We start from the raw sequence: 12,414 nt of genomic DNA on the forward strand, positions 1-12,414 counted from the left end.
AGGGCGGGGGGGGGAGAAGTACGAATGATTGTGATGTGGAGACGAGAGGGGTGCTGGGGGATGACGACATTCAGTGGAGGAAGGGTAGTAGCGAGCGCAGCCTGCTTTACATGCTGGTCAGGTAACGCAGCGCTTCACTCACTCAGCTCTGTGCCTTGTGTGCAAACATGTGCACAAGCAGCTCTTAATTTCCTCCGATTCTTCTTTTCGATTCTATGTAGGAAAATGTGAGTCCAGAAAGCTGCTGTCAATAATTGTTCCTGACAGCACTGTCAAAAAATAAAATAAAATAAAAAAGGAGAGGAGGCTCCGACTTGACTTGCTCGACCTGTCGTGCCAAAATCGAGTCAATAAAGTTGTGTCATCAAGAGACAAGTAAATATTTGCGTCAGCACCGGATTTTCTTCACTGACACTTGTTGTTGTCTTTTTGTTCCATTTCTAGACGGGGTGACTAGAATAATCGGCAATGTAAAAATGTGAACAATAAGAAAAGTGGAAACGATAAAAAGCACAATACATTAAGGGCCTTTATAGCTGTATGCATGTTATAGTGATCACGGTGACTGTTCTTTGAGGGTTTATTAGGATTACACACAAATTACTAGACTAATTTTCTGTGATACTTGATATTTTGTTGAATTGTACACACAATTTTCAAACAGAATGTCGCTGTACACTGACAAAAAAAAACTGCATAACTTAAAAAAATGGACATTTCTATTTTAGTTGTGATTAAATGAAAATGATTCATTTAGTGTATCCCGAAAGCTTAACCCGAAAGTTTTTATTTCATGTCAACCATGTTTGAATGTTGGGACACACATTACCTGTGTTTGCCAAACCATTAGCTCTAGTTCTCTTAGTTTAATGTAGTTTAAAAGCACAGCAGCGAGGTTCAGTCACACACACATTCAAGCTTCACACAAGGCAAAAGCTTTTACCTTTGTTATTTAACAAAGTTTTATGGCGTCTTCCTGGTTTATCTGGGAGCAATATAAATGTTTAAGCAGAAGTTCCTCCCGTCCCCAGTAGGCTACCATGTACTTGGCCTGCACTCTCCAGACAATAATGGGTCGGATTCAAGGGCTGAATATTACTGTATTACGTCAAGTCGAGGACATATTCATGTTTAAAAACATGCATGACTGTAAACTAACTGTAACGTTACCAAAATGCAAACTTCTAATTTGAGGGGAGGATTCTGCCGCCGCCGCATGCTCCTCCTCCTCCTACTACTACTACACCATTCTCTGAGCATCATCAATATCATGTTGCTGTTTTTGCAGGCTAAACGTCGCCTCAAAATGAAAGACAATCCATAAAAACTCATACCAATCTGCCCCTTTTTTTCTCCGTGATTTGTGCGTCAGGATATATTAATACGCAGCGACTGACCGATTACTCAGAAGTGCCTGCAGATAAGAAGAATAAGTGTTAGAATAAGGGTTGGGATTTAATATTAAAATTCATGAACGCTGCCCAATCTTTCTCTTTTTTAATTTGTCATCGGCGAGGTATATTTCCGAGGCAACTGGCTGGTTATGACTCAGGGCTGATTAAATTTTTAATGCGGGGGCGCTCACCCCCCACCACCCTTCCCGAGACCCCTACGTACATCCGTACATCCCCTCTCAACTCAATATGTAGCGGTGTGACGGGACCTTCAAGTGCACACGTTAAAAGAGAGTCAGAGAGGGAACAGTATTTCATTTTCGTTTCCCTAACAAAAAATGTCTTCTCTTTTTTTCTTCTGTGCCACCGGAAACACAGCAGCAACAACCCAACTACTGGAGCTTTAAGGTCAGTGCTGGATATTAAAAGGAACCTCCACCGTGGAGTTTGTGTGTTTGCTTGTATGAGTCTGCTTTTATATTTATCTAAATCAACATTTCCCAAACCTTTTAAGCCACTTGAGCAACAATCCCCCCGTGCACCCCCCTATGTGACATATAAAATCAACCTATTGTGTGTCGCCTATTAATTTCCAGACAGTTTTGCATAGTTGCATGTATGTGATCAACTTCCACAAGCTAGTCGCGCATAACGCTATGGAGATTTCTTTGTCATCGAACACTACAGAAGCTTGCGGGCTGCCACTTGCCGGCAAGTGTGCACATAAAAACCGGTTAGATCTTGCGGGGGAGTGTGTGCATTCCCGGCGCTGGGCGAATTACTTCTCGTCCTCTCGCCGCTAGTGGGCGCTGTGGCCGGCTGCTTGCTTCTGCTTGCGGAAGCAGAACCCAGACTGTGGTGGGGAAAGCATTTTAACTCGTGGAGGCAGCAGGCTGTGAGTATGTGGCGCATGGACACACCACCAAACAGAGATAACCCCCACCCTCGCAAAATGCCAAAGACGACTTGTGTTGAATTTGAAAAACATCGTTTTTATTCCATTTTAAACAACATCGTTGTGTACTAAAGCTTAAATTGAGACCTTGGGTCTACTGTTTAGTTACAGGACATAAATGCTGTCACTTTGGTAGCCTTTGAGCATGATGTATAGATGACTGTGTGACCTCCAGTTATCTGTCTGCTCTCCCCTCAAGGCTCCTGCATGCATGCATATACCGTATATGTATATATACATTATACATTTGTATACACACTGTATATATAATTATATTTATATTTGTGTGTGTTTAAAAGAGGTGGTCGTGTCAGGGTTCTGCCGACGAGGATTTACCATACTTCGTCACTCCCGTGGCCACATTTGGCTTCTTTAACAAATGCCTCGGCACGATACCGAGAAGAATTACTCACTGTTAAGACGTATTGATCACCTGCTCCTGCAGTCAAATATCCCCCCGGTAGGCCTTTGTCGCTCGCGGAAGTTGGCAGGGAGGAGTTTGTGCGAACAAATGCGAATATTGATGTGTGAGAGCATGGTAGATTTAAAAAAAAAATAAAAAACATTTTTTAAAAAGCCCCTGGGCGTATCTGCTGTGTATTCTCCCCCCAACTCTCCCTCCATTCCGGCTCGGCTATCAGCGCGACAGGGTGGAAATGTCAGTGAATATCAATAGCCGAGTTCTTTGACCCATAGTGGGATGCGCGGCAATTCATCTATCACTCACAGCATTTTACGCCCAAAGTGATTGATGGGAATTAGAGTGCCTGCCGCAAGCCAAATGATAGCCTTTAGTTTTCTTGTTTTGCCGACGCATTAAACGTGTGCGTACTTAGGTCGCTGACAAGCTCGTCAATCCCATTGTATTTACAATAGGAACAATTTCCAAAAAGCCGTGCAGGCAATTTAAACCGACTTTTTAAAATCCTTCACTGTTGTACAAGTGTAAATCTATAAATTAATTTAGGTCCTTGTTATCTCATTCTGAACTGCTAGATCACGTAGGTTCAGCCACATCACTCCCATTCTGTCATGCGCACACTGTGCAATATAAATAGCATTTATTTTCATGGCATTATCACAAATTATTTAGTTAATGCATCGCATTCTTGAGCTCTGGGGACATTTCGTTAATTGTACAATTATTGTCAAGCTATCATTAACTTAGCAATATTATACTGAGCAGCCTGGACAGAGACGTGGCTGATTTACACAAGAAAGCAAGTTCACACGCTGCATTTCGTACGTAAGTTATGGAGATTTTTATTGTAAACTTATTGTCAGCTTAACAATATTGTTGCACTGAGCAACCTGGACAGAAAGATATTTCTAATTTGCAGAAGATACCAAGCTAATGTGGTGCATTTCTTAACAGTGCACTATGTATTGTTCAATGTACAATACGTTTCGTTCATCTGGTACAAATACCTTATCATCTGTCCCATGTCAATATCTGGGTCAGTGTTTATTGCTGTCATATTTTTCCACTAGTACCCTTTAGTGGTGGCATCACAAAATAATCAACAACAAAAATCAAACATACAAACACAATTGAGGTGTTTATCCTTCAATACTGGAGTTGTTTTCCACTTCATAAGACCTTTAGGGCAGGTTTCCACAGTGCTATTCATCCAAATAATAAAGGTAGCGATGTTGGCAGGAGGAGCACCTACTACCGGGGGAGACGTAGAATAAACAGCAAATAAATGTAAACAAATAGACCTGGCTAGCAGGAAGGGGCAGCCAGGTGCATCGTGGGAAATTTCCTGGAAGTCTTCAAGCCTATAACAATTTCAGTCAGGGATGATTGCGAATAAAACAACGTTCTCGCATTGAACAGCTCCTCCAAGATCAGCTAAGTAAGCCTGTACTGCAATTCTCTTAAGAATATTAAGTCGGTCATTATTTGAATGACAGGTAAAAGATAATAAAACAACATTTTTGTTAGGCTCACCGTTCTCTTAAGGGCACCATTTTCCTTCGCATGTATATTCCCCGGTAAAGCAATTTGCTCCATGCACTGACGGCTCCTGCTATTAGAAAGCCTCAGTAGTCTTGTCGGGGGAAAGGAAGGGGAGGTCGCTCCGGGGTATTGTGTGTCCCAGTAGAAGATTGGCCCAAGAGTAATCACGAAGGTGGGTGAATAGCGAGAGAGGCCCAGTCAGTCAGAGAGATCAAATGTTGTAATGAGGTACAAATGAAGTACAAAGAAGAAGATATTCTTGTAAACTGTGTAGAAGCAGGAGGGAATAAAATGATCTGAGAATAGGCGGTCAAAGTGTGATGAATTGTGATTTTTTTTTTTTAAGACTTCGCCACCTGCCTCTCGTCTCCCAGTCGAGAGCTGTGTTTGACATTGGCGCCGCTGACTAATATTCGCTCAGTCGGCTCCTGGAGAATGTCACATGACTTAGTAGTGGTCAGTTACATCCTCCATGCAACTCAGAGGCCGCTCACGAGAATCTTTGTAGGATTTCCTGTGGGGAAAAAAAGGCACTGGACAATAGTTGAACACCATCCAAAATAACTGAATCATCCATCCACCCTCACGCGTACCCTCATATTCATACCGATGGACAATCTAGAGTCGTCAATGAACCTAACATGCATGTTTTGGGAATGTGGGAAAAAAAAATTTTACATGGCGTTCGCCGTTCACTTCATGAACTGCGTCATCTTTTCTCACACATACCCTGCTTTTACCATACATATACTGTATGTACTCTGTTCAAGTGTGAGGTGCCAAAACCTATTCGACTGCCAACGTGTTGGCATTTCTCTCCCTCATAATCAACTTGACAAGTTGAGATTCACACCCTAATTTTTGTCTTCAGCTCAAAAGCCGTGCTGACCTCAAATCCAAAGAGATGCAACGCCGCCATCTACAGGGATCTGTTCGTCATTACGGTGGTTTACAAAGCTGAATTTCACAGACAAGCTCGCCATGACCCTCTTCCATGCCGACCCTTTGAAAAAAATACTTGACTGTTATATTCTTTGATGGCAGAAATGGTTGGATTGCGCTTGACGAATATAAATGTCCACGGCAGTGAATGAGTTAACAGCGATACAAATAAAATCAAGTTAACCATTTTAATAGTGGAAATTAAAAACGGATACATCTTGCATATTTTATTTTTTTCAACATTTTTTAAATGTCACACAATTGTAAAAAAAACAAAACAAAAAAAACAAGTTCAACATATACACCAGTTAGTTGGGACAAGGACAAATCCATTCATTTTCAGTGCAGTTCCAGATAAATGCGGTTGGGATAGAGGAATTTATTTTCACATTTGTGCATAATACAATCTTTAACTTGGATTTTCCACTAAATTATTCCGTATTTGCAACACATCACATACAAATGCAAGACTATCGCCTCAGGTTACATAGGATATATATGAAAATATATTGACATGTATTTTACGCTAGTAGCACTCACGTGTAATAGAATAGTGTAGATAATGTGCCCATTGCTCTAAAAAACAAAGGAAGAAGGTGGTCAGTGAACGCCACGCAGCTCTGCCAGGATGTAACCTCTCATTCATGACTGACGCTGTGAAATGGCTGCAGAGAAATTTCATGTTTTATTGGCTTCTTGGTATCTTTGCAGCAGTGTTATTTGCTTTTATAAAATGTTTTTTTCAAAAATAGCATGTTGACGTGTATATTTTCTATGTCAATAGAAAAAAAACTGCTTTGTGCTGACTGTCAGACCCAGATAAAGGCGTCCATTACACAAGCGTTCCAAGGACTGTAAACTTTGTTGTTTTCCGCCCTCATTTACATGAAACCCGTCAGGTTGCAGCCAGAACTCGGCAAGGCATCGGCCAAACAAGCCTGCGAAGAAAGAAACCTCGGCGAGGTTTATAGCGCCGCACACGTATTCTTCGCACGCTTACAAACTGCCTGCTGAACACTATCACACTCACGTGTGTGTGTGTGCGCGTGTGTGTGAGACTAAATTATGTATGCACACTGACAAAAGGCCGGCACATGTAATATAGATCGAGGGTAGTATCAAGTCATAAGTCGCTGTAGGGCCGAAATAATGAATTATGTAGCTGACTTGTTGTGATGCTAAACATTGTTGATGGTTCAAAGTGGGCCAATAATGCTCCTTAAAGCTATTTTCACTTAGGTTGACATAAGTATTAAAAAAAATCTTTAAAAGTGTCCCTTGGGGGAAATTTGTTCATGCTAAACAGGACGCACACTATAGACTCTGTATATGCACAGATGCAACACAATGCATGCATTTAAAGAAAGTCAGAACTTGGCTCCACTCGACTTTAGTAGTGTTAGCATTTTTAGTGCCAATACCTAATAGGGTGAAATGATTCGTCCTTGCCGCATCATTGGAAACGTTGCAGATAAAAAATGGTGAAAATAAACACACGTGCACTGTTGTCTTAGTTCTGGACATTGGGGTATTATCCTCCCTCAAATTTAACTCATCGCCTTAGGCCAAAAGTGGCCAACAGGAGACCCCTTGCTCTCTTCTTCTTGTCATTCTGATGGATGCGTTCGAGTTGGCGTGGTTTTCCCAGTTTACAACTGCTGAGGCAAAGATGAGCCAATACTATGCACTGGGAAAGGATTGCAACAACAGAACATGACTGTACTACATTGCCTGGGTGTGTGTGTGTGTGTGTGTGTGTGTGTGTGTTTCAGTTTAATTACACTTCATAAAAAAATTTATTTCTTCACATTCTCTTTTATCGTGTTTTCATATTTATGCAATTTTTTGCCATTTTTGTGTGTTGTGTATAGAATTTTGAGGGGGGAAATTAATTGAATCCATCGTGGAATAAGGCTGTAACGTGACAATGTGTAGAAAAATGCACTGTAACTTGCTGAAAAATCCAATAGGGACTGAGAGGATGTGTTACTAGTGTAAGAAGGCGACCCGGACCCGCCTGTTGAGTGTCAAAGAGTACAAAGGTCCTCCCTCCAAACAAGCAGCAGAGAGCATTGTGGGAGCTCATTACGGCAGCATCTGAGCCAGAGGGTCAGCCAGCCGGTCCGCTCAGCTCGGGCCCAACTGCCCTTGAATCCACAATGTGCCAGCGTCGGATTTGCATGAGCTTCCCAAAGAGTAGTCGTTTAAAGCATATGGCAGCTCGGGAGGCCCAGAGTTTGGATAAGGCCGCCAAGGGAGGTGTGCAAAAGTCAGACAAACATGACACAATTTATGCAAAGCTGAAGCAGATCCTTATACTGCAAAGTTCTCTGTCTGTGAGTGTTCAACCGAAAAAGGCACTCAGGCGTTTTTGTTCGTCACTCGTGTTCATCTAACTCCATTATCCTCCTCCAGCGTGTGCTCACCACGCTGCCGTGTCATCTCTCCTCTACAGAGCCGCAGCCCTCGCCATTCCCAGTCCACCCAGTCGGGGCTCGCCGACCAGGCCACCAAGCTCTCCTTCGCCTCCGCCGAGTCCCTGGAGACCATGTCCGAAGCCGACGTCCCCATCGGCTTCAACAGGATGAATCGGTTCCGCCAGAGCCTGCCCCTGTCGCGTTCCGCCAGCCAGAATAAGCTACGGTCTCCAGGTGAGCATGTAGAACACACACACATGCATACGCACACACACACACACACACACACGAACACAAAACATCCTGTCGTGGTCCATACAACTCTCTATTGGCATGATGGTGAGGAGTCCATTGCCTAATTTGTATCGCTTGCTCACAGGAGAAAAAACACATGCTTAATATCACTCACTTATTTCTGGTGTAAATTTATGACCCATTTGAACCATTTTTCAAATAGTAATTATTACTATTACTTACTATTACTATTGCTATTTTTTAAAATGTATTTGTTATTAATAATGTTTTTACCTGTAGTATTTTGCCCAATTTTGTTCTGTTGTTAGTCAGGTAACTGAGGTTCCACTGTTTTTTATTTAACTGAGGATTATTACTATTATTACTATACAATGTACACATTTTTATTGTATTTATTTTTGCGCAAAATAACTGTGTTAGCGTAATGGTCGATGTGAAATGATTCTGGGCTGATTAGTGTCTGTATTCATTGACTCTATTGTGCCAATGGAAAGGCCATAAATATATCCCTCCTTGTTATCATTTTCAGTACACATTTTGGGTTCTCTATCCCCACAACATGTCTGACTTTTAACGACTGGTTCTTTCTTTGCTTTGTGTGTTCTTTGTGTGTTTGGACGGTGCTCTACCAAGATGAATATGCAGGTTAGTCAGGCGTCAAGACACATCCAAGAAATATCAGATTAAATGGAGGTGTTACAGCATCTCAGAGTGTTTTCCAAGTGTGCACGGTCTCGCTTCAGTATGTTTACATTTACATCCTGCAGAATTGTCATTGTTAAATTCGGACTGGATTCATCCCGCTGTAAAGATGCAAAAACACATTATGTTTAAAAGAAGTTAAACATTTGAAAGAAGTTAAACATTTTCATAAACATACATCATACATACAACATACGTCATTGGCATTACACTAGGTTGGCCAAGTAAGTTCTTATTCATTTACCATTTACACTTTTTCATTTATCGTAACTTAATTACCCTCATATATATATAATGAACAAGATAAAATTTACGGTTCTGGGTAAATGTTTTCTCAGAATAGTTTCATAGCTCTTGTGTGTGCTCTCATGTATTATACAGTATGTCATATTTTTCAAAATCTCCATAAATAAATTTTGCTTATATCAAAATGCGTTTATGAAGAGCTCTTTTTCGAAACGAGACAAACGCCAAATTGAACAAGAGCAGTCTTGCCAAAATATTCATTGTGTACAGACTTGATTATGTTTTGTTATGTGTGGTTTAACAGGATAAAATATGCAGGTCTGGGTGAAAAGTATGTCCTTTCCAACTGAATAATCCAAATAGATTAATGTGTTACAGTATCGCCCCTATTCATTTCATGACAATAGTAAATGAAAATTTAGTACAGCATTCTCTAATAAAAGCTTCAGAACAACAAAAAGGTTCCCCATTTAAAAATGCAGACACATTGTATATTTTGAATTTAATGATAGTTACAGTAACTGTTCTTATTATTTGGTTAAAGATGAGTGTCAAAACACATTGTAAAAAAATAATACCAAGAAATTCTTGGGTAGAGGGCATGTGTATGTGATATAACATAGCATAGGTCTTACATTGAATTTTGTGATTCTATATATTTTTTCTATATTTTTTTTTTTTCCTAGGCGTGCTCTTCCTGCAGTACGGCGACGAGACGCGGCGCGTGCACATCACCCACGAGCTGAGCAGCCTGGACACGCTGCACGCCCTCATCGTGCACATGTTCCCGCAGAAGCTGACGGCGGGCATGCTCAAGTCGCCTAACACGGCCGTGCTGATCAAGGACGAGGCCCGCAACGTCTTCTACGAGCTGGAGGACGTGCGCGACATCCAGGACCGCAGCGTCATCAAGATCTACCGCAAGGAGCCCGTCTACGCCTCCTACCCGGCCGCCGCCCACCTGGCCAACGGGGACCTGCGGGTGAGCGAGGGCGGGAAGGCTGAAAAAATTAAATGAATGAAAAAAAAATCTGTCACAATCAAGCAGTCCTACTAATGCTGTTGTGTCAAAAAAAAAAAATAATCCACCCAATTTTTTATTTCTTCCAGTACAGGAAGTGTAGTTGCTCTTCTGTTCTGTTTTAATCACCCTTAGTAGCCTTAGCAGCCTCATTGCTCAAAACATTATTATAATTTTTTTATTTTAAATGTATACAGTAAATATTGCAAAAAACAACAACTATAGCTAAAAAAAACATGACCAATATCTTGAAATAATGTCTCAGAACAGTGGTTCTGAGACTTTTTATACCAAATACCAACTAAGAAAATACTTAGCCCAATAAGTACCACCATCATTATCGACATTAAAATACATTAATGTAGTAGGCCTAAGTGATACTTTCACGTACCACTTTGTAAATTTAAAAACGTTTTCAAAATATATATGATTTTTTTTAAAATAGTATAAAGTTATTTATTTAATTATTTATTTATTTGAATGGATAAACATGCAGTGGGACCCGTGAACATTTCTGGTGTAGGAAAGAAACAAACATAACTGGTCGCAGCCACATTTGAACAGTATGCGGGAATTCCTACGATACATGTAATGATGTAATTTTGTAGTTTTAGTGTAAACATCTGCAGCCTTTAAAGCAGAACTAATGAGCATTTTTAGCGAGTTGTTGTTTTTGTTGTTTCATCGGGTGATTTAAGCAGGTATTCCTCCTGGAAAAGTGTTTCCTGTCTTCAGTAGGCCATCTGCTGACAACAATGTTGCCGTGTTAAAACAAGTGCTTTTTTTTTTTTTTTTAACATTTCCACCTCAGTGACAATCAAGAAAGGCCTGAGGGAGACAGATTTTTTTGTTTTAATTATTCAACACAAAACCCTGCTTAGCCATTTCTTGCCATTAACAATGCATATGGTAAGTGGAAGGGTGACAATGACAAATAGACAGGTAGGTGTGTAGGTGTGCCTGTATTCCCTGCAAATAGCAAAAATAGGCGGATAATTGAATTGTATTGTACTGAAAAAAAATAACCCCAAAAATGTCTTGAATAAGCGGGGATAAACCGCCAATAGCCGTTTTCGGGATTGGTTCACTCCCCAAAAAAGAAAAAAAAAGGCGGGGGGGGGGGGAGATAAACAATTCTACGAATGGATGAATCCCAGTTGCCAAACTGCAAGTATGTGGGGGTATTACCGGTATACTTTTATACAATGTGAAAAACTATTTTAATTTTCCTTATACCTGTGTATAATACACTCTATCAACTTTTGATGAATCTTTTGGAAAGGAAAAAATGCATATTATACATGAGAAATGACATTGTTTTTTTGTTTTGGATTCAATTGAAATCGTGCACATTAAAGCAAATACTGCTGGATGGGCTTTGAGACAAACAGGTGGTGGCGCTCTAATAAATGTATTACGTACAGACGTATTTATTTCACATTGTTTGGTGCCGGAGCAAAGCTGTGCTCCTGTATTTGTTGATAACAAGGTAACTGATGCTGCAAAGGCGGAATGAGTTAAGCATTTAATGCAATAAGAAATGATTGTCTTTTGAGGGTCATAAAGGGAGTTCAGCGCAACTTTATGACACTCCACAAAAAGCAGGCTAAAATGGATAGAAAGAGTCGTTTACTGCTGTCAGTCATTTGCGTCTCCGTGGCAACATGGGCTGCTTCCTGATTTCAGAGGGAGCTGGTCTACTCGTCCCGTGACTCTTCCCCGACGCGCCGCCTCAACACGCTCCCCTCATCGTCGGGCTCTTCTGGCTCGCCGTCCCGCTCGCGCCTCTCCTACAGTAGTGGTCGCCCACCCTCCTTCGCCGGGTCGCACGCGCCCCACGAGCAGGCCCGGCACCCTCATCACCTCGCCGCAGCCGCCGCCCACGTGGCCAACGCGGGCCTCTCGCCCTCACCCAGTGCCATCCTGGAGCGGCGAGACGTCAAGCCGGACGAGGAAGTCTCGGCGAAGAACTTGGCGCTGATGAAGAACGAGTCTCTCTACGCGGACCCCTACAGCCTGATGCACGAGGGCCGCCTCAGCATCGCCTCCACACAGTCACTGGCTGCCATCGGCGACCCTTTCAGTTTCCCCGTGTCCTCTGGATTGTACCGCCGTGGCTCTGTGCGCTCCCTCAGCACGTACTCCGCCGCCGCCCTGCAGGGGGAGCTGGACGATTCGCTCTACAAGCCCGGGGGGTCCCTATACTCTGACACGTACTCGGCCACTCTGGGCATGGGCTTCCGCATGCCGCCGTCGTCCCCGCAGAAGATCCCCGACATGCACTTGCGCGACAGAGACTCGTACTCCGGCTCGCCCAACAGGGCTTCGCCCGTCAGGCAGAACTTTCGCAAAGACTCAGCGTCCTCCTCGGTGTTCATGGACGGTCCCAAGTCCAGACCAAGTTCTGGCTCTGAGCCTCTCTGCCTCACAGCCGGATCCGGGGACGGGGGCAGGGCCACGCCCGGTTTTGGGACATCCATGTCTGGACCTGACGCTGATGCTAGCAGGTCAGTTGGAGC

The 12,414-nt window shown here is 42.4% G+C and overlaps 1 protein-coding gene across 23 annotated transcripts in view; it reads left to right on the forward strand.

The window, feature by feature from the left end:
- The window catches only part of srcin1a (SRC kinase signaling inhibitor 1a), a 130,789-nt gene that overhangs the window by 90,968 nt on the left and 27,407 nt on the right, over positions 1–12,414 (forward strand). For 18 of the 23 annotated variants that reach the window (XM_061749103.1, XM_061749102.1, XM_061749101.1 and 15 more), the window contains 5 exons: positions 1,773–1,802; positions 7,710–7,905; positions 8,560–8,571; positions 9,561–9,856; positions 11,582–12,402. In XM_061749103.1, coding sequence (XP_061605087.1) covers positions 1,773–1,802; positions 7,710–7,905; positions 8,560–8,571; positions 9,561–9,856; positions 11,582–12,402 — 1,355 coding nt within the window. The remainder of the gene's footprint in view (positions 1–1,772; positions 1,803–7,709; positions 7,906–8,559; positions 8,572–9,560; positions 9,857–11,581; positions 12,403–12,414) is intronic. The other 5 variants (XM_061749097.1, XM_061749117.1, XM_061749106.1 and 2 more) reach the window with 4 other exon arrangements.

The sequence above is a fragment of the Phyllopteryx taeniolatus genome, chromosome 16, assembly GCF_024500385.1.
Source record: "Phyllopteryx taeniolatus isolate TA_2022b chromosome 16, UOR_Ptae_1.2, whole genome shotgun sequence".
Lineage (NCBI taxonomy): Eukaryota > Metazoa > Chordata > Actinopteri > Syngnathiformes > Syngnathidae > Phyllopteryx > Phyllopteryx taeniolatus.